This window comes from Canis lupus, chromosome 3 (genome assembly GCF_003254725.2).
Source record: "Canis lupus dingo isolate Sandy chromosome 3, ASM325472v2, whole genome shotgun sequence".
In the NCBI taxonomy this organism is placed as follows: Eukaryota; Metazoa; Chordata; class Mammalia; order Carnivora; family Canidae; genus Canis; species Canis lupus.
In genome coordinates, this window is record NC_064245.1 from 61,004,693 (window position 1) to 61,027,028 (window position 22,336).

Consider the following 22,336-nt stretch of genomic DNA (forward strand, 5'->3'; position numbering starts at 1 on the left):
AGGGTCTCTGACCCCAGCACCCAGCACGAGGCTGACACTCGGGGGGGGTCCCCAAAGTTGATTTATTGAGGGAAGGCTAGAGGCCGAGGGGCAGCAGGGCAGGGTCTGAGGAGCCCTCTGAGCCAGCCATGGCGAGCGTCCAAGGCTAGGCCACTCTGCCCTCGCCTAGTTTGGCTCCCAAAGGCGTGGTGGCCAATATGGCCCCTCCAAGGCCCTCGAGGTGATATGGGGCTGTCCCCACGAGATCACAGGCCTCCACACGTGTCCAGGTGAGGCAGCTCAGATGCGGCGGCAGGAGGGACAGCCAGTGGGGATGGGGCTTCAGGCGCCTCAGACGAAGGTTGCATGGTGCTGGCTGGCCTTGAACTTGGTAGGCCCAGCTGGGACGGGGCTCAGGCTGGGGAGCTCTGATGTCAGGGGCCCACTGGCCTGTGACCTCTGGGGACCTGTCCGCACCCTGGGGATGCTGCTGACTTGCCCGGGTGCCAAGCCAGCCACACGGTCCACGTCGATGATGGTGTTGACTGGGAGGCCTTGGCTGCCTCTGGCCCCGCCTCCTGTCACAAGGAGAAGAAAGAGACTGTCACCTGTCTGCCCTGCCCTGGGCTCTGGAGCCCTGCAAGCACCCAGGGCAGGAGACCACACCCCACCCTCATCACTCAGACACAAGTGATCTCTGTCCTTGGGTGCCCTGGGCCTGGGGGAGAATGCCCGACCTCAAGCCTCCGATTTGGCAAGCCCCCAGACCTTCCTGGGCCCCACCACCACCCAGAACAGCAGAGTGCTCTCAGCAGGTGGGCTGCACAGGGCAAGCAGGGCCCAGCCAAGGGGGCTTTGGGCAGGAGTCACAGAGGTTGGTGTAGGGTGACAGAAGGTGGGGGCCCTGGGTAGGGTACCCATGCCCCTCAGAGCCCCCACACAGTGGAAGCCACAGGCTCAGGAACAGAGCTCAGCTACCTGCTGACCCACCCTATCCCAAGCTAGTATGGCCCCTGGTTCCTCCTGGTGGGGCTAGGCCAAGGGGTCCTCAGAGAGGTGGTAAGTGGGATGGGGTCCTTGGCCACGCCAGCAGACTGCAGGGGAGGTACCTGTGCCTAGGCTGGTGGGGGTGGTCTCCGGGAGGTGGGTGCTGGGCCCTCAGGGAAAGATCCCTCCCCGGGCACTCCAGACCTCCACCTACAGGCCTCAGTGGGCACAGGCCCCAGCCTCGCTTCTGGCTACCCTTCCCAGCCCTGGCCACCTGCTTGTCCTCCTGACTGTTGCCTCGGGGCTATGTCTTCACCCTCACAAACTCCTGAGTCAGGCACCCCCGACACCTTCCCTTCCCATCACGCACACCTTGGGCCAAGTGCCCCTTCCCTCCACCCCAGCCACACTGCCTGCCCCTCTCACAGGCCATTCAGTGGTCAGCTGGGCATCTGGCTCCAAGTTCCATACCCGCCCCCCGCCCCCCCCGCAGCTCCCTGGCCCAGAGGCCCTGGGCTGCCTGAAACTGTCTTGGAAGCTTCTAGACCCTGGGGAGGACCATTGCCGTCGTGTCTCCCAGCAGGGCCCATGGTAGGCAGAAATGTGTCTTCCAGATGGAGTCACTCCACTCCACAGGTGGAGTGTCCAGGGACCAGCTCAGGGTGGGCATGGTGTGCACTCAGCCCTCTCCCTGAACTCCCTGGCTCCCTAGAGTGGGCAGGAGCCCTGTCCTATTTGTAGGCCCATGGCCCACAGTGGACAGGCTGGAGGAGGAGTGCAGCCCTAGGGACACTGGGTCCTGCCCAATGACGACCTGTCCGTAGGCCTCAGTTTCCCCAGCCTTGCTGGTGGAGGGGAAGACTGCTTCCTCCCTGGTTTCAAGACCTATAAGAAGTGGGGGTGACCATGGAGGTAAGGAGTCTGGGCTGCTCCATGGCCCCAAAAGTGCCCCAACTCCACCACACCCCACGCCTCTGAAGGTGCCTCTACACGGCCTCCCCAGGCCAGTCTGGGCCTGCAGGCAGAGACAGGCACCCTGTCCGACAGTGGCCGCCGACCTCTCAGCAGCCAGTCAAGGAGGTGGAAGGGTACCTGGCCTGCAGCAGGGCTGCTCAGGGCCTGACCCATCCAGGCAGGTCCACGGGTGGTGGAGCCATGTTGGGGAGGGGGTCCAGGAAAGGCTGCCCTCCCGAGGTCCACACGGCATGGCCCTTTAGGCGTATTGACGGCCATCCTGCCAGGGCATACTGGGATCCACCCTGTCCCCCACGCATCACTGGGTCCCCACAGTCCCAAATGCCAGGCTGCAGGGCCCAGACATGGATGGGGTAGGGTTAGGCCTCGCCTGGGACACAGGATGTGCCACAGGCAGGGATTTGCCCTCTTAAGCTCTGTCCCCGTTTGGGGCACCTGTTTGGAGCACTGAAGGGCTGGTGACCCCACACAGGTTCTAGAGCCCAGGCTTCTCCCATCCAGCCCCACAAGGACCCCTGGGATGACAGGGAGCTGAAGGGGGCACTCAGGCCTTGGCCACGGGTCCCCTGGCTCCCAGGGGCTCAGTGGGCTCAGGATGGGGAGGAATGACTGCTTCTGAGGACAGGGTAGAGGGTCAGTCCATGGGCCAAGGATGTGAGCAACACACGGAGGGTGGCTGCAGTCTGGGACCTTCCTGCCTGCCCTGTTCAGACTTGCTCTCCTGAATCAGTGGCAGCCCCAGACCTGTGACTCAGTGGCAGGACCCAGCCCTGTGCAACAGGCATGTGTCACAGCCCCTGGGCCAGGGCCCGCCCCAGAGCGGCCGCCAGCCCAGCCTTCCGAAGCGCTCATCAGCACTTCCCCAGCAGGGCTCCAGGGGCGGCCACTTCCCAAGGGAGCCTGGTTCTGCTCTACACGGTTCACTTAGGGTGAGGCTCGTTAAGGTCCTGTCTCAGGTCCCTAAAACACTCACACGCTATCCTGCCCAGTTGGGCTGCTCTGCTGGACCTTCCTTTTCCTGGGGCACCGCAGACCCTGCCCCTTGGCTGGCCCTCTCCGAACATGAGCATGCGTGCTGGGGCTTTCACTGCAATCTGGAACCCAGGGAGCCCCTCCTGCTCCTTGCCAGCTGTCTGTGGTCCATCCATCCCTGGGCCACCCCTGCATCTGGCCACTAGCATTCTCAGAACCAACTGCCAGGTCTGCTCTGGTCATCAAGGGAGAATGGGATGGCAGAGCCAGGACCCCCCTGTCAGGGACAGCACAGTACAGGGCTACACTGGGGGGACCAGGTCCCGGGGCATGGCCTGACCCCTTGGCCATCTCCAAGCTCTCCTTTAGATCAACTCCAGCTGCCTGTCCCACGGCCCTTCCTGACCAAGAGGAACCCTCCCTGTCATCCAGCTGCTTCGCTGTGACTTGTCCCTCATGCTCTGGACTATCTGTGAGGCCAAATCCTGGGTGTCCTTTTAGGCCATCCCAACATCTCTGTGAAGCCTCCGGCTGCCCTTGGGAAGTTCCTACAGCACAAGGAGGTGTATGTACCGCTGAACTAGAAAATTGGGGAAGAGGGGTGGGGACCAGGGACAGGGACCCCAGAGTCTGCCCTTAGCCCCTGGCCCTTCCAAGGCCCTTCCTGACCCTGGGTACCCCATTCTGCATACTTTCACAGAGGCTGCTTGGGTCCCCATGGGAAAGAACAGGGACAGCCCCAACCCAAGCCCTGGTTCCAGTCCATCAAATGTACAAGGGAGCTCTCCACTCGGATCCCCAGACCCACTGGGCTATGTCTGGACATGGCAGGGGGTGGGGGGGGGTTGGTTACTGGATTAAAACCCTTCATTAGTAAATCTGTACTGAGCACCTACTAGTGCCAGGACTACAGCAAAGGGCAGTACACAGTGAGGGCAGGGGATGTCTTCAGGGAGAACGGGGACCGGGCAATCTCAGGGCCACACCAGGTGCAGGCATGGATGTGGGGGAGGAGCCACAGGCAGGAGCGCCAGTGCTGGGGTCCAGAACAGCAGGGGACAACAAAGGTGGGGCTGGATCACGCTGTGGGCCAGTGAGCCTCAGAAGTCAGGTAGAGCAGGGACAGTGGGCAGCATACACAGAAAAGGTCGGGCACGGAGCGTGGCTGTGTAGGAGACACAGGCTGCGGACCTCAGTAGCTGGGAGGATGGGGTCTGGGGAGGGGGCCGGGCCAGCCCCGGGAAGCCTGTGGAGGCTCCCAGCCAGGCATCTAACGGGAGAAGGTCTGCTCAGGTCTACTCCAGCAGAGCCGGGCCAGGGTGCCAGAACATGCGCTGTGGGCAAGAGGGCTCCCATCGAGGCCCCTGGCACCTATGTGTCCCTGAAAAAGCCAGCCACCTGTGTGTGTGCTATGGTTTGTACTGGGTAGGACTGGGTTGTCTCACCCCAGAAGGTAGGTGTATGCTCAGGGTGGGGACACCTCGGCCGCCTAGACGGATTGGCCAGGCATCTGCTGGAGAGAGAAGACACCTGAAAGGATGAGTGAAGATGTGGGGAAGGACAAGGGAGTAGGAGGTGGGGCCTGGGTTGGGGACACCTACGTGGCTGGCCCTGGAGGCCTCCCTGTGGCTATGGTCCTGGCTTCCCCATTATCTGGGGCCGAGCAGGTGTGACACGCCAGGGCTGTGGCCGGGGGCAGTGGGGAAAAGGGAGGGTGGGGATGGGGGCTGACCACTGAGCAGCTGGGTGCAGATGGGCTTCCAGGATTGCAGCCACACTGGGGGTGTGCGGTCTGGCTGCCTTCACTGCCAAGGTCAAGGCTGTGGCCCCTCCAAGGGCTCGTGGCCTCTGCTTAAGGCTCCAGTTCCATTCCCATGGAAGCCATAGCACTAGGCCATAGCAACCCCCACTGGGTGGGCTATGTGTGAGGGGCCACGAGCTACACACGTCAGCTAGGAAGCCATCTGTGGGTTCCCAAGAGCCGCCACTTTGGAAACTGGGTGTGGCTTTGGGGCATAGTTGGATGAGGTCTCCAAGAGGGGAAAACTTCTGCCCTAGCCAGTGAGCAGTATCCCCTTGCATCTGAGCCCCCTCAGACCCTAGGCTGGAACAGCTGTGTGGGGACTCCTAGGGAGTGGTGCATGGCCCTGCTGGCAGCTGTGCCCATGTGGCCCCCAAGGGGCCCCACAGTTGCTAAGGGCAGCTGGTTGGTGGGGTCCCCAGGAGCCTGGCCTCCTGAAAGGGCTAGGAGCAGCTCAACCAGGGACCCTGACCCACACCCACAACGCCAGCGTGGCCAGACCAGTGAGGAGGAAAGCCTGGCTCTTCCCAAGCCTGCCTGGAGCCTGGTGAGGGGTGGGGGCATGGGGCTCTCCTGGCCCTCTTTGGCCCATCCATCACTCAGACAGAGGGGCAGTTGAGGAGAGATTTCTTTGAACCCTGCCTTTGGGGAAGGGCTCCATGTGACCCCTTGCAAAGACCTCTCCCAAATCCCACATGGTCAAGCTCTATATCCTGGGGTTCCTAGCCACTGACTCTTTACTCACAAGTGGAGCCCAGCCTCAGGTCTGACACCAAGCAAATGTTGGGCTGGGCTGAGGTAGGAGCTGCTGGGGCCACCAGTCAGCAGTGAATGTGACCCCTTCTGCTGCTCTGGACACGTTCATCAAACATTCAACTCAACAGATGTGTTCTGCTCACTAGGAAGCCAGTGCTCTATAGGGCATAATTCTTACACCCTCTCTGAGTACGTGGACGTAGGCATCTTCTCATACAGTAGAGAGACCAGTACCACCCTGGGCATGGGCCATGTGTGGCCCACACTCGTAATTGGACTCTTGCTCTGCTGGGACCTGAGGACACGTACCTCCCCAGCTGGTCCTTCCCAGGACAGGAAATGCCAGAGGGTGCCCATGAACTCCCGGTGTGTCTTTGGAAGCCAAAGAGATAACGATGGAGAAAACAGGTGGCAATTAGGATCAGAGCAACCACAGGATTCATTTTAAGAGTGTACCTATGTATGGAAGGGGCTCTTTGCACTGGAGTCACTTCTTGGTCCACAAGTCCTTTTGAAAACCTCTATCCTCTGGCCTTGAGGTTGCTGATGAGCCTCTTTGTACATGGACACTGGGGGTGGCAGACCAGCGTGAGTGAGCAGTGTGATCCTCGGGAAGACACCCCTGTCACCTGGGGGCTGTCGGTGGTAGCTGCCCAACTAGCTGCATGGCCTGGATGTGACCATGAGCTGCAGAGCCCGAAGCCCAGGGATATCAGTTCACCGTGTTCCCTACCCTGAACCGATCCCCAGTGGCCGCCATGTAGCTAAGAAATATTTCACAGCGACTGCTAGAATCAATGAGGGTAACTTTGGGGGAGACCTGCCTTCTAAACCCTGAGAAATAAAATTCAGTGCTAGGTACAGATGTGCTCCAGCCTCAGGGGTGTGAAAGATGTTCTTCCCTCGCTTGATGGAGGAATCTCAGGGGTGGGTTCCCTTTCATTGCAACGTGGAGGTGCCTGACACATTATGGGGCCAGTGATTTTCCCACACAGAGAACCACAAAGACCCTGCCAGAGGCCTCAGGCTGCCAGCCCTCGCCGAGTTGGGTCATGGTGTGTTGCGCAGGACACTCAAGACCGAGGCCCTTCCCATCAAACAAGCTTGTCAGCTCCAGGAAGATGGGGGATGGGGGTGGGGGTCAGAGCCTATGGCCAGAGCCCCTCCCTCTCAGTACAGCAGAGAGCCAGGAGCCTGGGGCACTTGGGCTGACCATGGGACCAGTCTGGCCAGGAGGAGCCTGCCAGGGTGCAGGGAAGACCTACGCTCCTGCACAGCTGGTGCCAGCTGCCCTCCACGCTGACAGGCCAGAGACACCAGCATGCAGCAGGTACGACATCCCCAAGGGACAAGCCTGGGTGCACTTCCCAGGCTGATGGTCATTCTGTGGGAAAACAGCCCCCAGGGGGTGAACCACATGGGCCAGACAGCCCGGTACAGCCCCACTCAGGGCTGCCAGCCCCGAGGGCTCCAGGTTTGGAGGAACCAGCTGCTGATCTCAGCCAGGCAGCCTTACTGACCACCACCTGACACCCAGAGTCTTCTTCCCTGGAGGTGACGGCACACAGGGGAGGCCTGACCACCAAGGCCACTGGTGTTCTCAGGGAGAGGAGGCCCCTTACCCATTAGGCCTCCATGTGGCCCAAGCAGGGTGCTGCATCTTCCCGTTCCTGCCCCAGGGTGGCCTCCCAGGGTCATTCAAGCCACCCCCTCACATCGCTCCCCATTACACAACTGTGTGTGGGTACATGGCAAGTGCTCAAGAGTATCTCTTGAGTGAATGGCACATCTTTGAAAGCCACTATACTAAGGCAGACCCATTGAAAGTGGAAAGAAATTTTCAAAAGAAAAAGAAGAGAGCTTTAAACCAGTCCGATGACAAGATCCAGAGTTTATTACTCTTGGAAGCACACAGACTCAGAACACAGGTGGACCTGCGTACAGGTGTCTACAAAGAGCAGAAAGGGAAAGTCAGCCACAGCGCAGACGTGCAAAAGCGCGACACACGGGAAGACCACGGCTTCTCCCGGTTTGAGTCCGTGTGCAGTCTCAGTGGGAAGGCACCAGGGGAGCCCGCCCACATGGCATGTGTGCTCCAAAGTGCCCAGCTATGTACATATGTACAGAACACATAGCAGCGACGGCTTCCCTGGCCCCCCGATCCTGGGGCGTACTCAGACTGCCATTGGCACCTTGGGCGGGGGCCTGAGCAAAGGTAGGCATTCATGTCATCCCCGACAGCAGACCACACGTCTGGTGGTCAGTGTCCGCGCATCACAGAGCACACAGAGGAGAAAGGATAGCCACCAGCGGCCTACCAAAGTGTCCACTGAAAAGGCTCCTCGTCTACAGCACAGGGATGGGACAGGGGACAGGGATGGGGGACGGGGGGTGGGGGACACAGGCACACATGTCGTGACACTGGTTCAGAGCAGGGCAGAACTACTCCTGGAAGGCCGGGAGCCCTGCTTCCACCTGTGGCATCTGCGGCTCTTGGGCAGCTGGACCGTTCAGCCCCATTCCTATTAACCCGAGCATCCGTCTGGAGGAACGCCCAGGCCTACTCCAGGCCAGGGAACCCCAGGACTCCTTCTGGCTCCCTGGGAACCGAGCCACGGCCCAGCCCACATGGAACCAGATGCACCTGCAGTCTACTGGAATGGGGCCGGCGTGTGCAGCCCTCCCTCCCTATAGTGGACCCGGGGCCAGAGAGCACACTCGCTCTCTTCCAAACACATGGGACTTTACCAGTTGCTCAAGACAAATGCTATTTTTTTCAGTCTTGAGACTACAACACTAAAAATGCTAGCTATCCAAGTTTTAAGAATAGCACATACATTTTCAGAAATTCCCAGGCCTGGCTGGGAGGCCTCAGTGGACCCAGGAGGGAGGAAGAGGCTGGCAGGGGAGTGCCGCTGTCTATGCAGGGGTGGACACCACCCACGTGCACCAGCCTTCCCAGAGCATTGCATGGCCCGAGCCCCTCCGTGACCTGTCCTGGCCACACGCAGAGGTGCTCCTTTCAGAAAAGGCAGAGGGGGCCCACAGTGAATAGGACACCAGAGGTCACGTTGGAACCTTGACAGAGTGATTATTATAGGTAGAGGGGGACTTACCATAGCTGTTTCTTTTTTTTATTGGAAACTGAGTGGATAACACCGGGTGGACAGTGGAGTAGCAGAGAGTCAAAGGTGTGCAGGGGGGTCAAAGCCGGAGGTACCTGGTCTCGGAGGTCCGGCCGAGTCCTGCGGGGTGGGGGTTGGCGGCAGTAAAGTGCTGTTGGGGCTGCTCATGTCCCCCTCCCCCGTGAGCGTCAGGTCGGCCACGTGTTCGCCCTCCAGGGTCTGGACACCCCCGGCCTCAGCTTCCTGTGTTGGGGGCGAGGGGGTCAGGGGGGCGCTGAACGGGGTGCTGTCAGCCGAGCTGGGGCTTGTTGCTGGGCTTTCGCGGAAGTCTTGGCCGGGCCCCCATGCCTCCTGGGGCTGGGGAGCCTTTTCCTTGCCGTTGCCCGTCAAGCTCCTCTTGCCAAAGCTCTTGGCCGCGCTTGGTGAGGAAAGGGCAAGCTCCATGGGGCCGGGAGGTAAGCGCAGAAACTCGGGTAGCACCAGGTCCTCCTTCCTCAGCAACCCGCGCTGGTCGTCTGCTCTGTTGCTCTGAGCTTTGGAAATGAGCTCAAAAAACTCTAGTGGAAAAAACCCCACATCGAGTCTTAGAGAGTTTCCCACCTAGGCCAGCACAGCAAAAAAGTTCACCATCTGGAAAGCTCATCCCACTGCCCTGAAGCTACAGGCTGCGGGGCCCCAGGTGCTCATACCTGGCACCCTCTCTACCCTCAGGGCTGCAGGGAAGGCCCTGCCCTGTGAAGTCCTAGGAAGCCCAGACTCGAATAGACCAGAACCCCTGCCTGGACATGGTTGTGTGGGGATGGTTCGAGAAGCGTGTTCGTGGGCCATACTCTGGCCCGGGGTTTCTGATTACACTTGGAAGCCCTTTGCTGGAATCCTGGCTCCCTTCTGATGGTTACAGGGAGGCTAACTGAGGCACAAGGGAGCCCGCGGTACTCTAAGAGGGCAGCGGGTAAACACAGCGCCTCGCAGGGTCAGTGCCCCTGGCCAAGTGTGGTGCTGGTAGGGCCCCCAGCCCCCTCGCTGGCTCCCCCAGACCTCCTGTCTCCTTACCTGGGCTGACCAGCAGCCATAACTGCAGTTCACTGTTCAAAGTAGGAGTCTAAGCTGAGCTTTCTCTAGCATTTAAATTACACTCTTGGTGTTTGAAGGATGACAAGGACTTTAAAACCTTAAATCTTGTGACTCACTTCTGCCTCCATGGTGGCCAGCAATGGCCAGGGGAGGGGGGTGAATAGGAAGGCCTCACAGGGAGCTAGCTGTGGGCCCGGCTGCCTGGGGAGCACTCCTTGCATCAAAAATTCAGGTCATGCTAACAGCTGTTAGTTTTGATTCTGCTCTTAGAAGCTTTCAGAAAAAAAAGAAGTTTCTGTAAGAGATCACCTCTCTGGGGGTCTCTCGGGCCACCCTGCCTCTCCCTTGCAGGTCCAGGAATAAATCTGCCTCAGGGCCCCCGCCCTGCTGGTGAGGACCCTGATATGGGCCCCCTGACACTAACTGAGCTTCATGTGAGCCAGGGAGAGGGGGCATGGGCAGACCCTTGGGGACCGCTTGCTGCCCATCTTGAGGGCACTCCCAGCCTGGCCTGCAAGGGGCCCAATGCTCAGTCTGACAACTGAGAGGAGCGGCACAGACAGCCTCAGGCTGACCCAGGGGTAAGGGGCATGCTTGGTGTGACAGGGATTGCATCCTTCTGATGTCAACGGCTCAAAGAAAGTCCTAATGATCGCTCTGGAAAACTGACATCGCATTCACTAGAAAACGCGGAAGTTGTAAAAAGTACACATACCCTCTGCTTCGTCCAAATTAATTTTCTGATATTTTTTTTTCCCAATCTTTGCAATAGATTCTTCTCTCTTTGAAAGCCGGGGATCCCTAGCATTTTTTCCATTTTCTCCTTTTATTTTAATAGAATTAGACTTGCCTAGCGTTCTCTCCTCTCCCTGCATTAGAAGGAAAGTCAAAGTTCTGCTTACATGTCAGACACATGACAACACACAATCCATCAGTTAGAGACAAAAAGGACCTTTGAAATACAGATCACATTGACACAGATGTCCTGTGCCTTGCGGAAAAAACAATCACAGTGACACAAGATACAAGAATAGGAACGTGTAAAGCACAACCACCCCCAACACAGCAAACGGGAAGCCAGCAGTTCATGGTTAGAGGGAGCCAGGCATCAGAAGGGGGACAGGGTGTGGGCCGGCTCTGAGCAGACAGCCGGTGGGCACTACGGGTGACAGAGGAGCGTTGGGGTCCCAGCCCACCCCGGCACTGCACCAGTCAGCGGCAAGGAAACTGTGCAGAGGGAGCAGAGGGGAATTACCGTAGCCGAGTGATTTCTGGAACTGGAATTTACAGCTATATTCTGTTTGGCTGGTGCACTTTTCTGTTTATCTGTGGATCCTAAACATAATGAAACACGCTTTGTAATGACAGTGAATTGAACATTCAGACATAACATTTATATTGTTTTTGAGAGAAAACTGTAGAGAAGCCCAAATATTAGAAATCTTTTTTTTTTTCTTTTAATGATAGTCACACACACACACACACACACACACACACAGAGAGAGAGAGAGAGAGAGAGAGAGAGAGAGAGAGAGAGAGGCAGAGGGAGAAGCAGGCTCCATGCATCAGGAGCCCGACGTGGGATTCAATCCCGGGTCTCCAGGATCGCGCCCTGGGCCAAAGGCAGGCGCCAAACCGCTGTGCCACCCAGGGATCCCTAGAAATCTTGTATTAGATTTGCACATACAGGCCAGAGCCCTGGTGCAGGACAAGAAGACAAAAGATCGCCCTCCCCCAGCTGCTGCATCTGGGGCAGGAGACACCGTGTGGAGCAGTGCAGGAGGCATGCCAGTCCTAGACCGCAGTTATGGGGACCTTCTGGAGGCATGGCAAAAGAAAAGCTCATTTCAGATTCTATCTGGCAAGAATATTCTTTAGAAAGCAGAAGAGTCTCAGACTTAGGATATATGTTTTCAAATACGACTGTTGCTCCAAGTCAGGGCTGCAGACTAGCCTCTGCCGACACCAGCCATACAAAGACCACATGTCCAGGCCAGAACCAACAAGAAGAATAACAGCACTCTTGCCTATACACAGCTTTACAAACACACTGAAGTACCTGCCTGAGGTGCCATGCTCAGACTCACCTGTGCACAAACAGGCCAGAGGGAAGCCATGCCCTGCTCGGGCCACTTACCCTGCTGGGCCCAGTTACCAGGTCCCAGAAAGAGAGCACAGCATTCTATTTTTTTTAAAGATTTTATTTATTTATTCATGAGAGAGAGAGAGAGAGAGAGAGAGAGAGGCAGAGACACAGGCAGAGGGAGAAGCAGGCTCCATGCAGGGAGCCTGATGGGGGACTCAATCCTGGGTCTCCAGGATCACGCCCTGGGCTGAAGGTGGCACTAAACCACTGAGCCACCGGGGCTGCCCAAAAGCATTCTAGAACCAAGGGTGGGCCCAGGAAGACTTCTCCTCTGCAGCAGGGGGGCAGAGGGGCAGGGACTGGAACCCTGGGCATCCACCGGGACAGAGAGAAGTGAGCCCAGCTATGCTGAGGAGCAGAGCCAGTCCTTGCTGGGTGGAAGGCCAGGAAAGGGAAGAAACAGCCCAAAGCTACATCCAGCCGTTCTTTACAAAGTATCTCCTGGCCAGGGTACTCAGTAGGTGGTTCCAGAAAGCCCTCTCCAGGGGACCCACTTCCTACCGCCCTCCGCCTAGAAGGGGGTGGGGTGTTCTGAGGAGGAGCATGGGCCCTCAAGGCATCAGAGTGAAGCGTGGGGGACTGACTGCTGGCCCCAAGGTTGGGCACCTGGTAGTGGGCACCTCAGAGTCCCCAGGGCAGGTCTGTCATGGCAGAGGCAGCAGGATGGAAAAGGCTCTGTAAACCTCCCAATTTTCCCCACACGAAGTAGTGGGGATGTGCCGGCACCCAGTCCACTGCCTCCTCTACTGCAGGGCCTGTGTCCCTTATGTAGGACATCCTGAGGCCCCTCAGAAGGGAGCACTCTCTGGCCAAAGCCCTGGACACAGGGAGTGTTGGAACCTCAGAGCAATCCTACCCTGGGGGGAGGGGGGTGTCCAGCAGGCCCATCATCCCTTGTTATAGCTGAGAGGACATTGCCCCCCTTGTCAGCAGGCATGTGGCTCCTAGAGCGAGGCCCCTGAGCTCTTGGTCCTGCTGCCTCCTGCCCACAGTCAGGCCTGGATCAGGCTGGGCCCCTCAGACACCCAGCTGGGGTTGAGTTATGCCATGGAAGGAGCTCGCCAGGCCCCATAAGACCCTAAATGAAACCAGGGGGTTAGCAGGGCTAGGGGCTTCTAGGAGGCAGAACAAAGTGGACCCCAGCAGGCCAGGGCGACCAGTGGAAGCCTCAGGGCCTCACTCACCTTTTCCCCTGGAAGGCTCCTTCTCCTCCAAGATGACCCTCTGCCCATCCAGACTTGATATGGGGGCACCAAGGTCCAGGGGCTCCTTCTCTCCACTCTAGAGACAGAGATGGTACATTGAGTAACTCAGTGCTCTTGGCACTCGGCCGACTGGCCGAGCAGATTTGCAAATGGCAGGAATATTGAAGGGGTTTCTAGTGCTGTGTTTCTCATTCTGGTTTCCCTGGACCAAAACCGCATCTCAACTATCACCCAGAGCCTGCTGGGAGTGATCAAGATATAGACAGACAACAGGACTCCCCTCGAGTGAAGCTCTCCCCCAAAGGGCCTCAGCATGGCCTCTGGTTCCACATGCTCCCATCTGCAGAGCATCAGAGGCAAGCAGGCCTCTATGAGCTTACTTGTCTGTGCAGGGAGCATAGCCACGCTCCCCCCACAAGACACTCACCAGCCTGGCCACCAGCTCGTTCAGCTGCAGGCCATACTTGGCTACCACGGGCCGCAGTACTTCTGTGACAGGCTTGGTCGGCTTGGCCTTCAGTCCCACTGACCGGTTAATTGGAACCAGATCCAGCCTGGTTGGAGGGGGAGAGACATGACATATTTGCTGCAAATATAAACTTAGCTATTCCTCCCTGTGGGCACAACCATACAGTACCACGGGCCACCCTTGGCACCGTGGGGTCAGCAGGTCAGTGCCAGGCTGTGGCTGTGGAACAGCTTCAGCATCAGAAGGAAGCCACAGGGGGCTTTGCTAAGGTTCCTGGTGGGCCATCACATGCAGCAGATGGGCCGCTCCTGGCAGATGGCCAGCACTCTGTCATCCCGCCTGTGCATCCCAGAGTGCGGCCCTATGGTTGGCCACAACACAGGACAGTTAGTGATCCCTTGGCCCCATGGGTTTCTGGGGCCTCCCTGTGGCCGCTGCCACCCCCCAGCTCATGAAGGGGGCACCAGCTTTCCCTTCCCCGCCCAGGCTGCAGGGCTCACGGGGACATCCCCAGACACCTCACGACACAGCCATGGCAGTTTTCATACCGAAACAAAGTCCGCTTTTCTAGCCGCAGGTCCCGAGACTCCAAGATGCTACTGTCTTGATGCAGCACCAGAGGCTTTGCAACCCATGAAGAAAATAGAGACTGACATCAGAGGGCAGATGAGATCCCTGAAGTGCTCCCCAACCGCTGTGGGATGCACAGCTCCACCAAGCAAAGGAGCAGCTTCAGAAACAGCCACCCAGAGGAGGGCGCGCTGCAGACAAGCTAACATTAGTGTGCCGAGAGCCCCTTGCATGGGCTCTTGGGCTATTGGGCTCTCAGGGTCGGCCTCCAGCAGCAGAGCACAGTCAGCCTGAGGGCCTGCTCCAGGCAACAGACTCAGGTGACTGGGCAGGTTTAGTTCACAAGACAAACAGACCTGCCATCCCACCACCCCAGCCCAGGTGCAGGATCCCCTATGGGAAGGGCAGCCCCGTACCTTGTCCCCGCCCACCAGGAAGAGGTCTACGGCAGCCCCGTTGATGCCATGTCGCTCGCAGAGCCCAGCCAGGACCTCCTTGATGGATAAGCCTGCCTTGACGACCACCATGCAGGACGTCCCATCGGGGAGCTGGATGCAGCAGTGCTTGGCGGCCTTGTCCCGCTCTGGCATCAAGGTCCTACAGGCATCCGACTGGGAAGCCGGGAGACCAGTGTTATGGGCAGGTGTGCAGGGCTGCCCCAAGAAGGGTTCTCACTAGCCTGCATGTGCTCAGGGAGATCATACAGTGTGTCTCCCTGTCCTACACGCAGCTCTGTAAATGCAGAAAGGCTGCTGTGTACAAAAAGCCAACAAAGTTGCTGGGGCTTCTACAGAAACACAGGAGAGAAGAGAGCAGGTCTCTCTGTATCTCCGGTCTTTTCCTCTACTCTCTCATCAAACCATTTACCAGGGTCGTATTTCATGAGCTTTTCCGTAAGAATAGGAGGGGCCCTTCCCATGTTGTTTTCAGGGGTCTTGTCTTAGCTTCCCTGAGCTAGAAGCAGAGGGAGTCATTCTGTGGAACCCACTCTCCTGCCTCTCCCCTGCAGCACTGGGGGCTCACCAGGCAGGCTGGCTCCCCGTTGGAGGGCCTGAGGCCCAACCCAGTCTGGGAGGCCCTTCCGCTGCTTGTCCTCATCTTCCTGGCTCTTCCCACCAGAACTTCCAGGACTAGAGGTCTCTCTGAGAGGCCTGGATTGTGGACAGCAAGTCAGCCTGAGGGACACAGGCTGGGAGAGGGAGCGGGGAGCTCAGACAAAGGCCAGGAGGCAGGAACATCACCTGAGGGGTAAAGACCCCTGGCAGGGCAGCAGCCATTGGGTCAAGAGAAAGCTGTGAGGGGTGGGGTTTTGTTGTTTTCGACCATTCTGAACTTAACTCAGTGCTCAGGATGGCGAGTGTAGGGAGGGCAGGGCAGCGATCCTCCTTAGCTGCTGGCAGAGGGTCCGCCCTGACAGCACCAGGGACAGGCTGAGGCCTCAGGTGCCCTTTCTGCCCAGAGGATGCACAACAACTCTGTCTGGGTGAGGACACGGCCCAAGTTCACCTGCCCCTGTCCCAAGGCCTCTCGGCTGCCAAGTACTCAGCAGTGAGATGCACCTGCAGGACGGGGGAAGGTGGACAGGGAGACAGGTAGGCAGTGGCTCCGGAGCACCTGTGATCAGATCATCCACATTATTCACGGACTACAGCAGAGCACAGGAAACTGCTATTTAGCGCTTTGTCCCAGCACCAGGACCCCAGCCCAGACATGGGGGCTCCTGGGCAGGTAGGGTACCAACCAAGGGGCCAGCCAGGGCTCCATGTGTGCAGCACCCCTCAGGGTCTCTCCAGGACATCTCCCGTGGTCTCTGATTTACAACAGCAGCCACTGGCTGCAGACAGGGCCCCACATGTCCTCATGTGCAGCTTGCCCTGGATGGTGCTTCCCTGTCACCATCTCCTCCTGACAGTCTAGAATTCTCTGCCACCCCAATAGCATTCCAGAAAACACAGTTTGTAGGTGGTAGGCTGATTATAAGATGGCCCCAACTATTCCCTTTCCATGGACAACACAGATGCAGGAATAAAGGGTCTTTGTTTTAAGCCAGAGTTTTGGGGTGGTTGGGCCAGCAGCAACAGCGAACTGACACATAGTTAAACCCCTCCAGCTTTTAACTGTTAAACAGCATAACTGAAGAAGGGATAATATGCTACATTGTCACTGGACAATGACAAGTGACTAGGATGTTGTTCAAGGAGGGTTTCCAAACCCTATCAGACTGACAGCTGACAGCCCGCAGGGCCCCCAGCGCCGCCCCCTCCCACCCCCAACTAGAGATTGGGGCCTTGTGGGCAGGACGTGAGGGGAGGTGGAGCCCCTGCCTCGGACAGGCCCCTGCCAGCAGAAACACAAACACAGGAAGGTTTGCCTTAATGGGCTATTCCAACTGTGACACAAACACAAAGCACCTGGCTTCAGAGCCTTCTGTTTGCTCTTAGCAGGAGTTCAAAACATGGCAACTGAATGAGAGCAATAAGACATCCACAGTAAATTCAGAAATATCTTCAGCACTCAAGGAGCAGCCCTCCCCCATCTGCCAAACGGGTCCCTATGCGGCCAAGAGTGCTGGGCTGGCAGGCGCCCCGGCCGGAGCCCTGCTCCCCACGTCCAACACACACTTTCATTGAGCTTTGTAAGTGTGGGCTCTGCGTGACTCAACACTGAGGGGGGTTTCATCAGTCTGCTGTGGCCTTTGGGGAGGCGGAGGCGGTGACTTACCAGGTCCAGACTCCCCGCAGAGGACACGGAGCCCTGCGACTCGCGGCGGCCCAGGCCTCCATTGGCATGCAGGGGCTCTTGATGGGGAAACACAGTGACTCAGAAAACCAAACAGCACCGTCTCTGCTTTTCCGCACTTTCTACCGAAACCTCACTTACTATCACATCTCCCAACCCCACCCTTCAGGCTGAGCAAAGGGTGCTGAGCCATGGCTGGCAACTGCAGGCCAGGGTGTGAGGAGACAGCAGCCCCAGGTCCCCCCAACCTTCTGAACCACTGGCCCACCTTCCAAAGCAGATTCCCAGTTGACCAGGTCAGAATTCCTGGGGAATGCCCTGGAATCAGGATTTAAAGCCCATTCCAGATGTTTCTCTAATGATCTGCCAGGGACAGGGAGCCCCAGCTCCTGGGGTCCTGCTCTGGTAGACAGGCTATTCAAGGCAACTGTTCCTGTCTCCCCAGTACTCAGGGGTCCCTGAACCCCATGGTGCTCTCTCATTGACTGAATTCTGCAAATCTGTCTGCCTCTCCTTTTGAAAGAACACTTCTTTGTTAACCACCCATGGCACGACCCAGGAGCACTGCCATCTGTAAAATGGGCACAGGAAGACAGTGCACCCACTGCTCTAGGAGGAGATAAAATGTATGCTCTACAGACGGCTTGGCACAGCACAGGCCCCATCCTGGGAGCTGTCACCACCTCTCTCCCTGAGATGCTCCCTACCTGTGCTCTCTCCATAAATGCCCCATTCAAACTTGGGGACCCAGGCCTGGAGCCTGAGGGTTATTTCCTGGAAAATAATTCCTTTCTTGAGAATCCCTTGAGAAGAAAATCCTTCCAAAGCCTTTCCACATTATGCTCTTTCGTGCGTGGTGTCACTGCTATCCTTCTCTGCCTTACCCAGAAGGTGCTTTCATTCCCTCTCACCCGCTCCCCAGGACGAGCCTGTCCCTCTCACACTATGTTCTGAGCTTTGCACAAGAAGAAACCAAGGGAGAAAATATCTAGAACAGGTGACCTTTAACATTTACAATAAAAAGTGACAAAGGGGGATCCCTGGGTGACGCAGCGGTTTGGCGCCTGCCTTTGGCCCAGGGCGCTATCCTGGAGACCCAGGATTGAATCCCACATCGGGCACTGGTGCATGGAGCCTGCTTCTCCCTCTGCCTGTGTCTGTCTGTCTCTCTCTCTATCATAAATAAATTAAAAATAATAATAAAAAAAATTAAAAAAAAAAAGTAACAAAGGCCCATGTAGCCCTATGCACACCTAGGAAAGTGCCTAGAAAGGAAACTGAGAGGCTGTCTAGGTGCACAGGTGGCAGCACACTTATATTTTAATTCCCTTCCCAGATTCCTACCAAGAGGCCTGGAGAGGACCGGACATGAAACCACCCTTGCAGGGTCCCCTAGCCCAGGGCAAGTGGGCTGGAACACACCCTCACCCTCTTTTTCAAAAGGCACTGAAGCTGGTGGGCCCACCCTCGAGGGACCACACCCCGGACACAGTGCTGCACTCTGCACACCCCAGACGTGCTCTCCCAGCCCAGCCTCTGAGCCTGGCCCCACCACCCCGCCTGTGCCTGAGCCACTCCATCCACGAACCGTTTGTGTGGTCACCATGCTCCTTCTTCTTCTGGGACCGCCCAGTGCTCCTGGTCCTTGACCAAGAGAAGAAGGCTCCTTTCCGCTTCTTCTCACTATCCTCATCCCCCAGCTCTTCGTTCAGGGATCTTCCTGATTTCGATTTTCCACTCAGCTGCCGTCCAATGGAGACATTAACAGAACATTATTTCAACGTTACATGAAGCATGAAAGGAAGCTGAGGAGAGCTGTAAAGCTGTCTGTGGGATGGCACAGACCCTCCAGCAGCCACAGGGCAGCTCTGCCACCATCCGCCCCCCAGCTGAAGGCAGAGGGTACATCCCAGGAGGGCTACATCCCAGGAGGGCTGTGTCCTAGCGGCATCTGCTCCACACAGCAGCTCCCCTCTGCTGAGAGGATGTGGCTGGAGCTCAGGTACCTTTTTTGGCGTGGACACGCTGGAGTGCTCTGAGCTGACGCTGTGCTTGGAGGCCGGGCTGCTGGGTACCTGCTGTGCGTCAGGGAGGGAGCGGCCTTCCACTTCGGCCAGGATGCACTCCTGGTACAGCTGGGACTTGAGAAAGCGAGTGTAGCTATCAAACTTCATCAGGTTGAAGATCTACAGAGCACATGCGACAGGGGTTAACTTCTGAAGCAACAAGCTAACATGCAATCCTGGAGAAGCTTTTGTTAAAAAAGAATGAAACCCACAGTGACTGGAGACTTGAAGGAAAGGAGAACCGCCTTGAAAATACTTTCCTCCATTTTTTCCCCCACATTATTCATGATTTAGCAACAGAAGTCATCTCTGATAGGGTCAGCAGGATATATGCTCTAAAAAGCAGTAGGCCCCATGTGCCCTTTTAATCACAGTAATGTCCTAGGACTGAAAAAACTCCATACCTATGTGCACATCACAGCCATGCATTCGTGACATCACACACAGCCTAGGCAGGAGTGACCACAGAGAGGGAGCCAAAGGCGGGCCTGCGGGGCTTAGGGAGTGTCACTTCACTGCCGGAATGAAGCCTGCTCCCAGAGAGCCCTCCAGCTACACCCACACCCATGGGCACCTCCCTTCTCCATCGGGCAACAAGGAGCGAGCCCTGGCGAGGAGTCCCTGTGGGAAACTGAGGCATATCACCTGCAGCTGCTGCTCCTTGAACATGTCGGGGTGAGGAGCACTGAGAATGTCATCTGCCAGCTGGGCCTGGCTGTCAATGTTGACGGGGGTGGTGGCTTTGCTGCACAGGAACTTGCTAAAGATCTCGCGGGCCCTATAGGAAAGCTGAAGGACACATGCGTGAGTGGGACATGTGGGACACAGGCTCCCCTGCCGTGCATGTGTGCTGCTGGTGTCACTCCCAGATCCCAAATGCTGGACACAGGTCCAAGCACTAGAGATGCATTTTCTTGAGACCCAATAAATATTTCTTGCTTGAATAAATAAATAAAAGTCCAAGCCAGTATGAAACTTTTCACCGAATAGGCTCCTCCCTGAATTTTTTCAGTGGGCTATGTAACTGTTCAGGTGCTGCAGCCATGGGACACCGAAGCACGCCATCCCGTGTGTGGAGTTTTCTGCGCACACTCTGGGTGATGGGAGACCTCGGTCCATGTAGTACCAAGGGTACAAGCAGATAAGAGGCCTGTTCTGTGGCAGGAAGGAGGGCCATGGGTGGCCTCAAGTGACTACACCATGGAAAGGACTGGCACCAGCAAGGGCTAACCTGATGGCATGTGTGGCACATGCAGGGAAGCTGTATAAATGGATGTTCTCAGGGTGCCCCTCTGTCTGGGCATTTAAGCTCCCCTTCCAACACACTGAGTGGCAGCACATCTGCTGGTAACAGTCTACAGCAAGGGGACTTACACGTGCCATGTTCACACAAAACTAAGTATTGCATATGTTAAGAAACTTACTCTGAAAAAGAAGTGTTTCAAAACCACATGAGAACGTTTCTACATCGACCTCAACTGCACTAGACACCAGCCCACAGGGCAGCCCGGGTGGCTCAGCGGTTTAGTGCTGCCTTTAGTCCAGGGCTTGATCCTGGAGACCCGGGATCGAGTCCCACGTCGGGCTCTCTGCATGGAGCCTGCTTCTCCCTCTGCCTGTATCTCTGCCTGCCTCTCTCTCTGCCTCTCTCTCGTCTCTCATGAATAAATAAATAAAATCTTAAAAAAAAAAAAAAAAAGAAAGAAAGACACCAGCCCACAGTGAGACCATCTCATTCTCCAGGCATGAACAAACTTACCTCTTTTTTATCGTGTGCAGGAACATGATTAAAATATTCACAGGCCTGCCAGAATAAAATGTTTTCTTCACTGAATTCCTTTCTTAGGAAATCCTAGGAAAAACACCATCGATAAGCCCTCACACACAGGTAGTCCCCACGGCACCTGCCTTCCTCCCAAGCTGCTACTTCATTCCCACGCCTTCCTGTGCTCACCTTCACAGACACCAGGGGCTTCTAAACCCCTTTCCCTAACTTACCCAAGGCCCTAAATGACAGACAAGCTGCGGGCACTTAAGGACCACCAGGGCGCTCACAGCTGTTTCCTCAGGGCAGAGCACCCTTTCCCCCGGGGCCAGCCTTGCCACATGCAGCTGACCTCCAAGCATTTACAAGAAACTTCCGCGGCCCTCACTGCAGGGAGATCCTCGACCCTGAGCCCAGGCCAGGCTGGGCAGAGGCCCCCCCTCAACCTCTTGGCCTCGAGTGTGCCGAGCACGTGGGCAGGAGGAGACCCCTGCGGTAGGGCAGCCTCTGTCCTTGGGGCCTGGGGCCCCTGGGCCCCGCCACAGCCCCCCTACTCACAGAGAAGTATCGAACACCGAGAGGGTCCTGCAGAAGGCGCTCGAATGACACGGCCCAGCTGGCGGCCCTCCTCTCACGCAGGCGCCTGCAGCTCTGCACGCTGGGGAGGCTGGCATTGCTGCTCAGGCTGTGGTTGCTCACGCAGTCCTTCAGGTCAGTGCCGGTCAGCTCTGTGGGACCAGCATACACCTCACCTGCACGTGTATCCCCCAAGCCTGCCCCGCAGGGCCCGGCCCAGCCTTCTGAGAGGTAACAGGGGGCTGTCCCCAAGGCACTTTCTCTAATACACACATTCAATCAATGATCTGCACCAAGTGCAGACAGCACACCCAGCGTTATTCTGGGGGCAGGGAATGGAGCGTGGAACAGGACTCACGCCAGTCCTCACGCAGCTGCGTGCACATCCACGGAGCAGGGACAGCAACAACTGCAACCACGCACACGTCAATGGCTGAGCGAGCACCGCAGACACAACGGGGCTCCCAGTGATTCCACCTGCAAGGCTCGGGAGGTGCCAGGTCACCATGGGGGGAGCAGAGGGAAGTGGGCACAGACAGGGTGTCTGGGACCTAGGACGCGGCTCTGTGTCTGGAGGGAACGTCTGCCGTGTGAAAGCACACTCACACGTGTGCCCTGTTCTGCATGGGCAGAACACTCAAACGTCCTATTTAACCACACGTGTTGTTGTGACAACTGATTGGAGGCCACCCCGGCATGGAAAAGACCACATGTGCCGCAGGAGGCTGGCTCCCCAGAGGCTATGAAATAACCCCAAATAGTTTGAGTTCACTCATCTCTTAGGCAAGTTCCCGAATAATCCGCTCCTTCACAAAGGGAAGGGGAGGGACTCGGGGAGCTCCATGTCACTGTCTCCCACCTCGTGTGAGGAGCATGCTGGGCCTCTCAGTACCCCCGAGGGCAGGCCTGGTTGGTAAGACTCAAGGAAAGACACAGGTGGTCCAGAAGCTGGACCAGACACATAATCTGCCATGGATGCATCCCCTTCTTTACAAACAGCACGTCCCAATGTCCTACACGGGGCCGTTTCCTCCCCAGGTCCTAACACCAAGGAGATTGAAGGCCGAGCCACAGCTTGCTGACCAGAGGACATGGGACAGGAGCATCCCTAACCTGCATGGGTGCAAGGCT

At 57.2% G+C, this 22,336-nt stretch overlaps 1 protein-coding gene across 7 annotated transcripts in view; it reads right to left on the bottom strand.

Annotated features, from left to right (window-relative positions):
- Window positions 1-43: 43 nt before the first annotated feature.
- Window positions 44-22,336, bottom strand: part of RGS12 (regulator of G protein signaling 12) — a 119,624-nt gene continuing 97,331 nt past the window's right edge. For 2 of the 7 annotated variants that reach the window (XM_025437837.3, XM_025437838.2), the window contains exons 5-19: window positions 21,188-21,357; window positions 20,624-20,716; window positions 19,510-19,653; window positions 18,805-18,984; window positions 18,387-18,543; window positions 16,781-16,857; window positions 14,476-14,670; window positions 14,038-14,111; window positions 13,448-13,574; window positions 13,000-13,096; window positions 10,925-11,004; window positions 10,385-10,538; window positions 8,691-9,152; window positions 5,780-5,842; window positions 44-557 (exon numbers count right to left, since the gene is read on the bottom strand). In XM_025437837.3, coding sequence (XP_025293622.1) covers window positions 331-557; window positions 5,780-5,842; window positions 8,691-9,152; window positions 10,385-10,538; window positions 10,925-11,004; window positions 13,000-13,096; window positions 13,448-13,574; window positions 14,038-14,111; window positions 14,476-14,670; window positions 16,781-16,857; window positions 18,387-18,543; window positions 18,805-18,984; window positions 19,510-19,653; window positions 20,624-20,716; window positions 21,188-21,357 — 2,300 coding nt within the window. In that variant the 3' untranslated portion in view covers window positions 44-330. Of the gene's footprint in view, window positions 558-5,779; window positions 5,843-8,690; window positions 9,153-10,384; window positions 10,539-10,924; window positions 11,005-12,999; window positions 13,097-13,447; window positions 13,575-14,037; window positions 14,112-14,475; window positions 14,671-16,780; window positions 16,858-18,386; window positions 18,544-18,804; window positions 18,985-19,509; window positions 19,654-20,623; window positions 20,717-21,187; window positions 21,358-22,336 lie in introns of those variants that run through there. The other 5 variants (XM_025437840.3, XM_025437842.3, XM_025437841.3 and 2 more) reach the window with 5 other exon arrangements.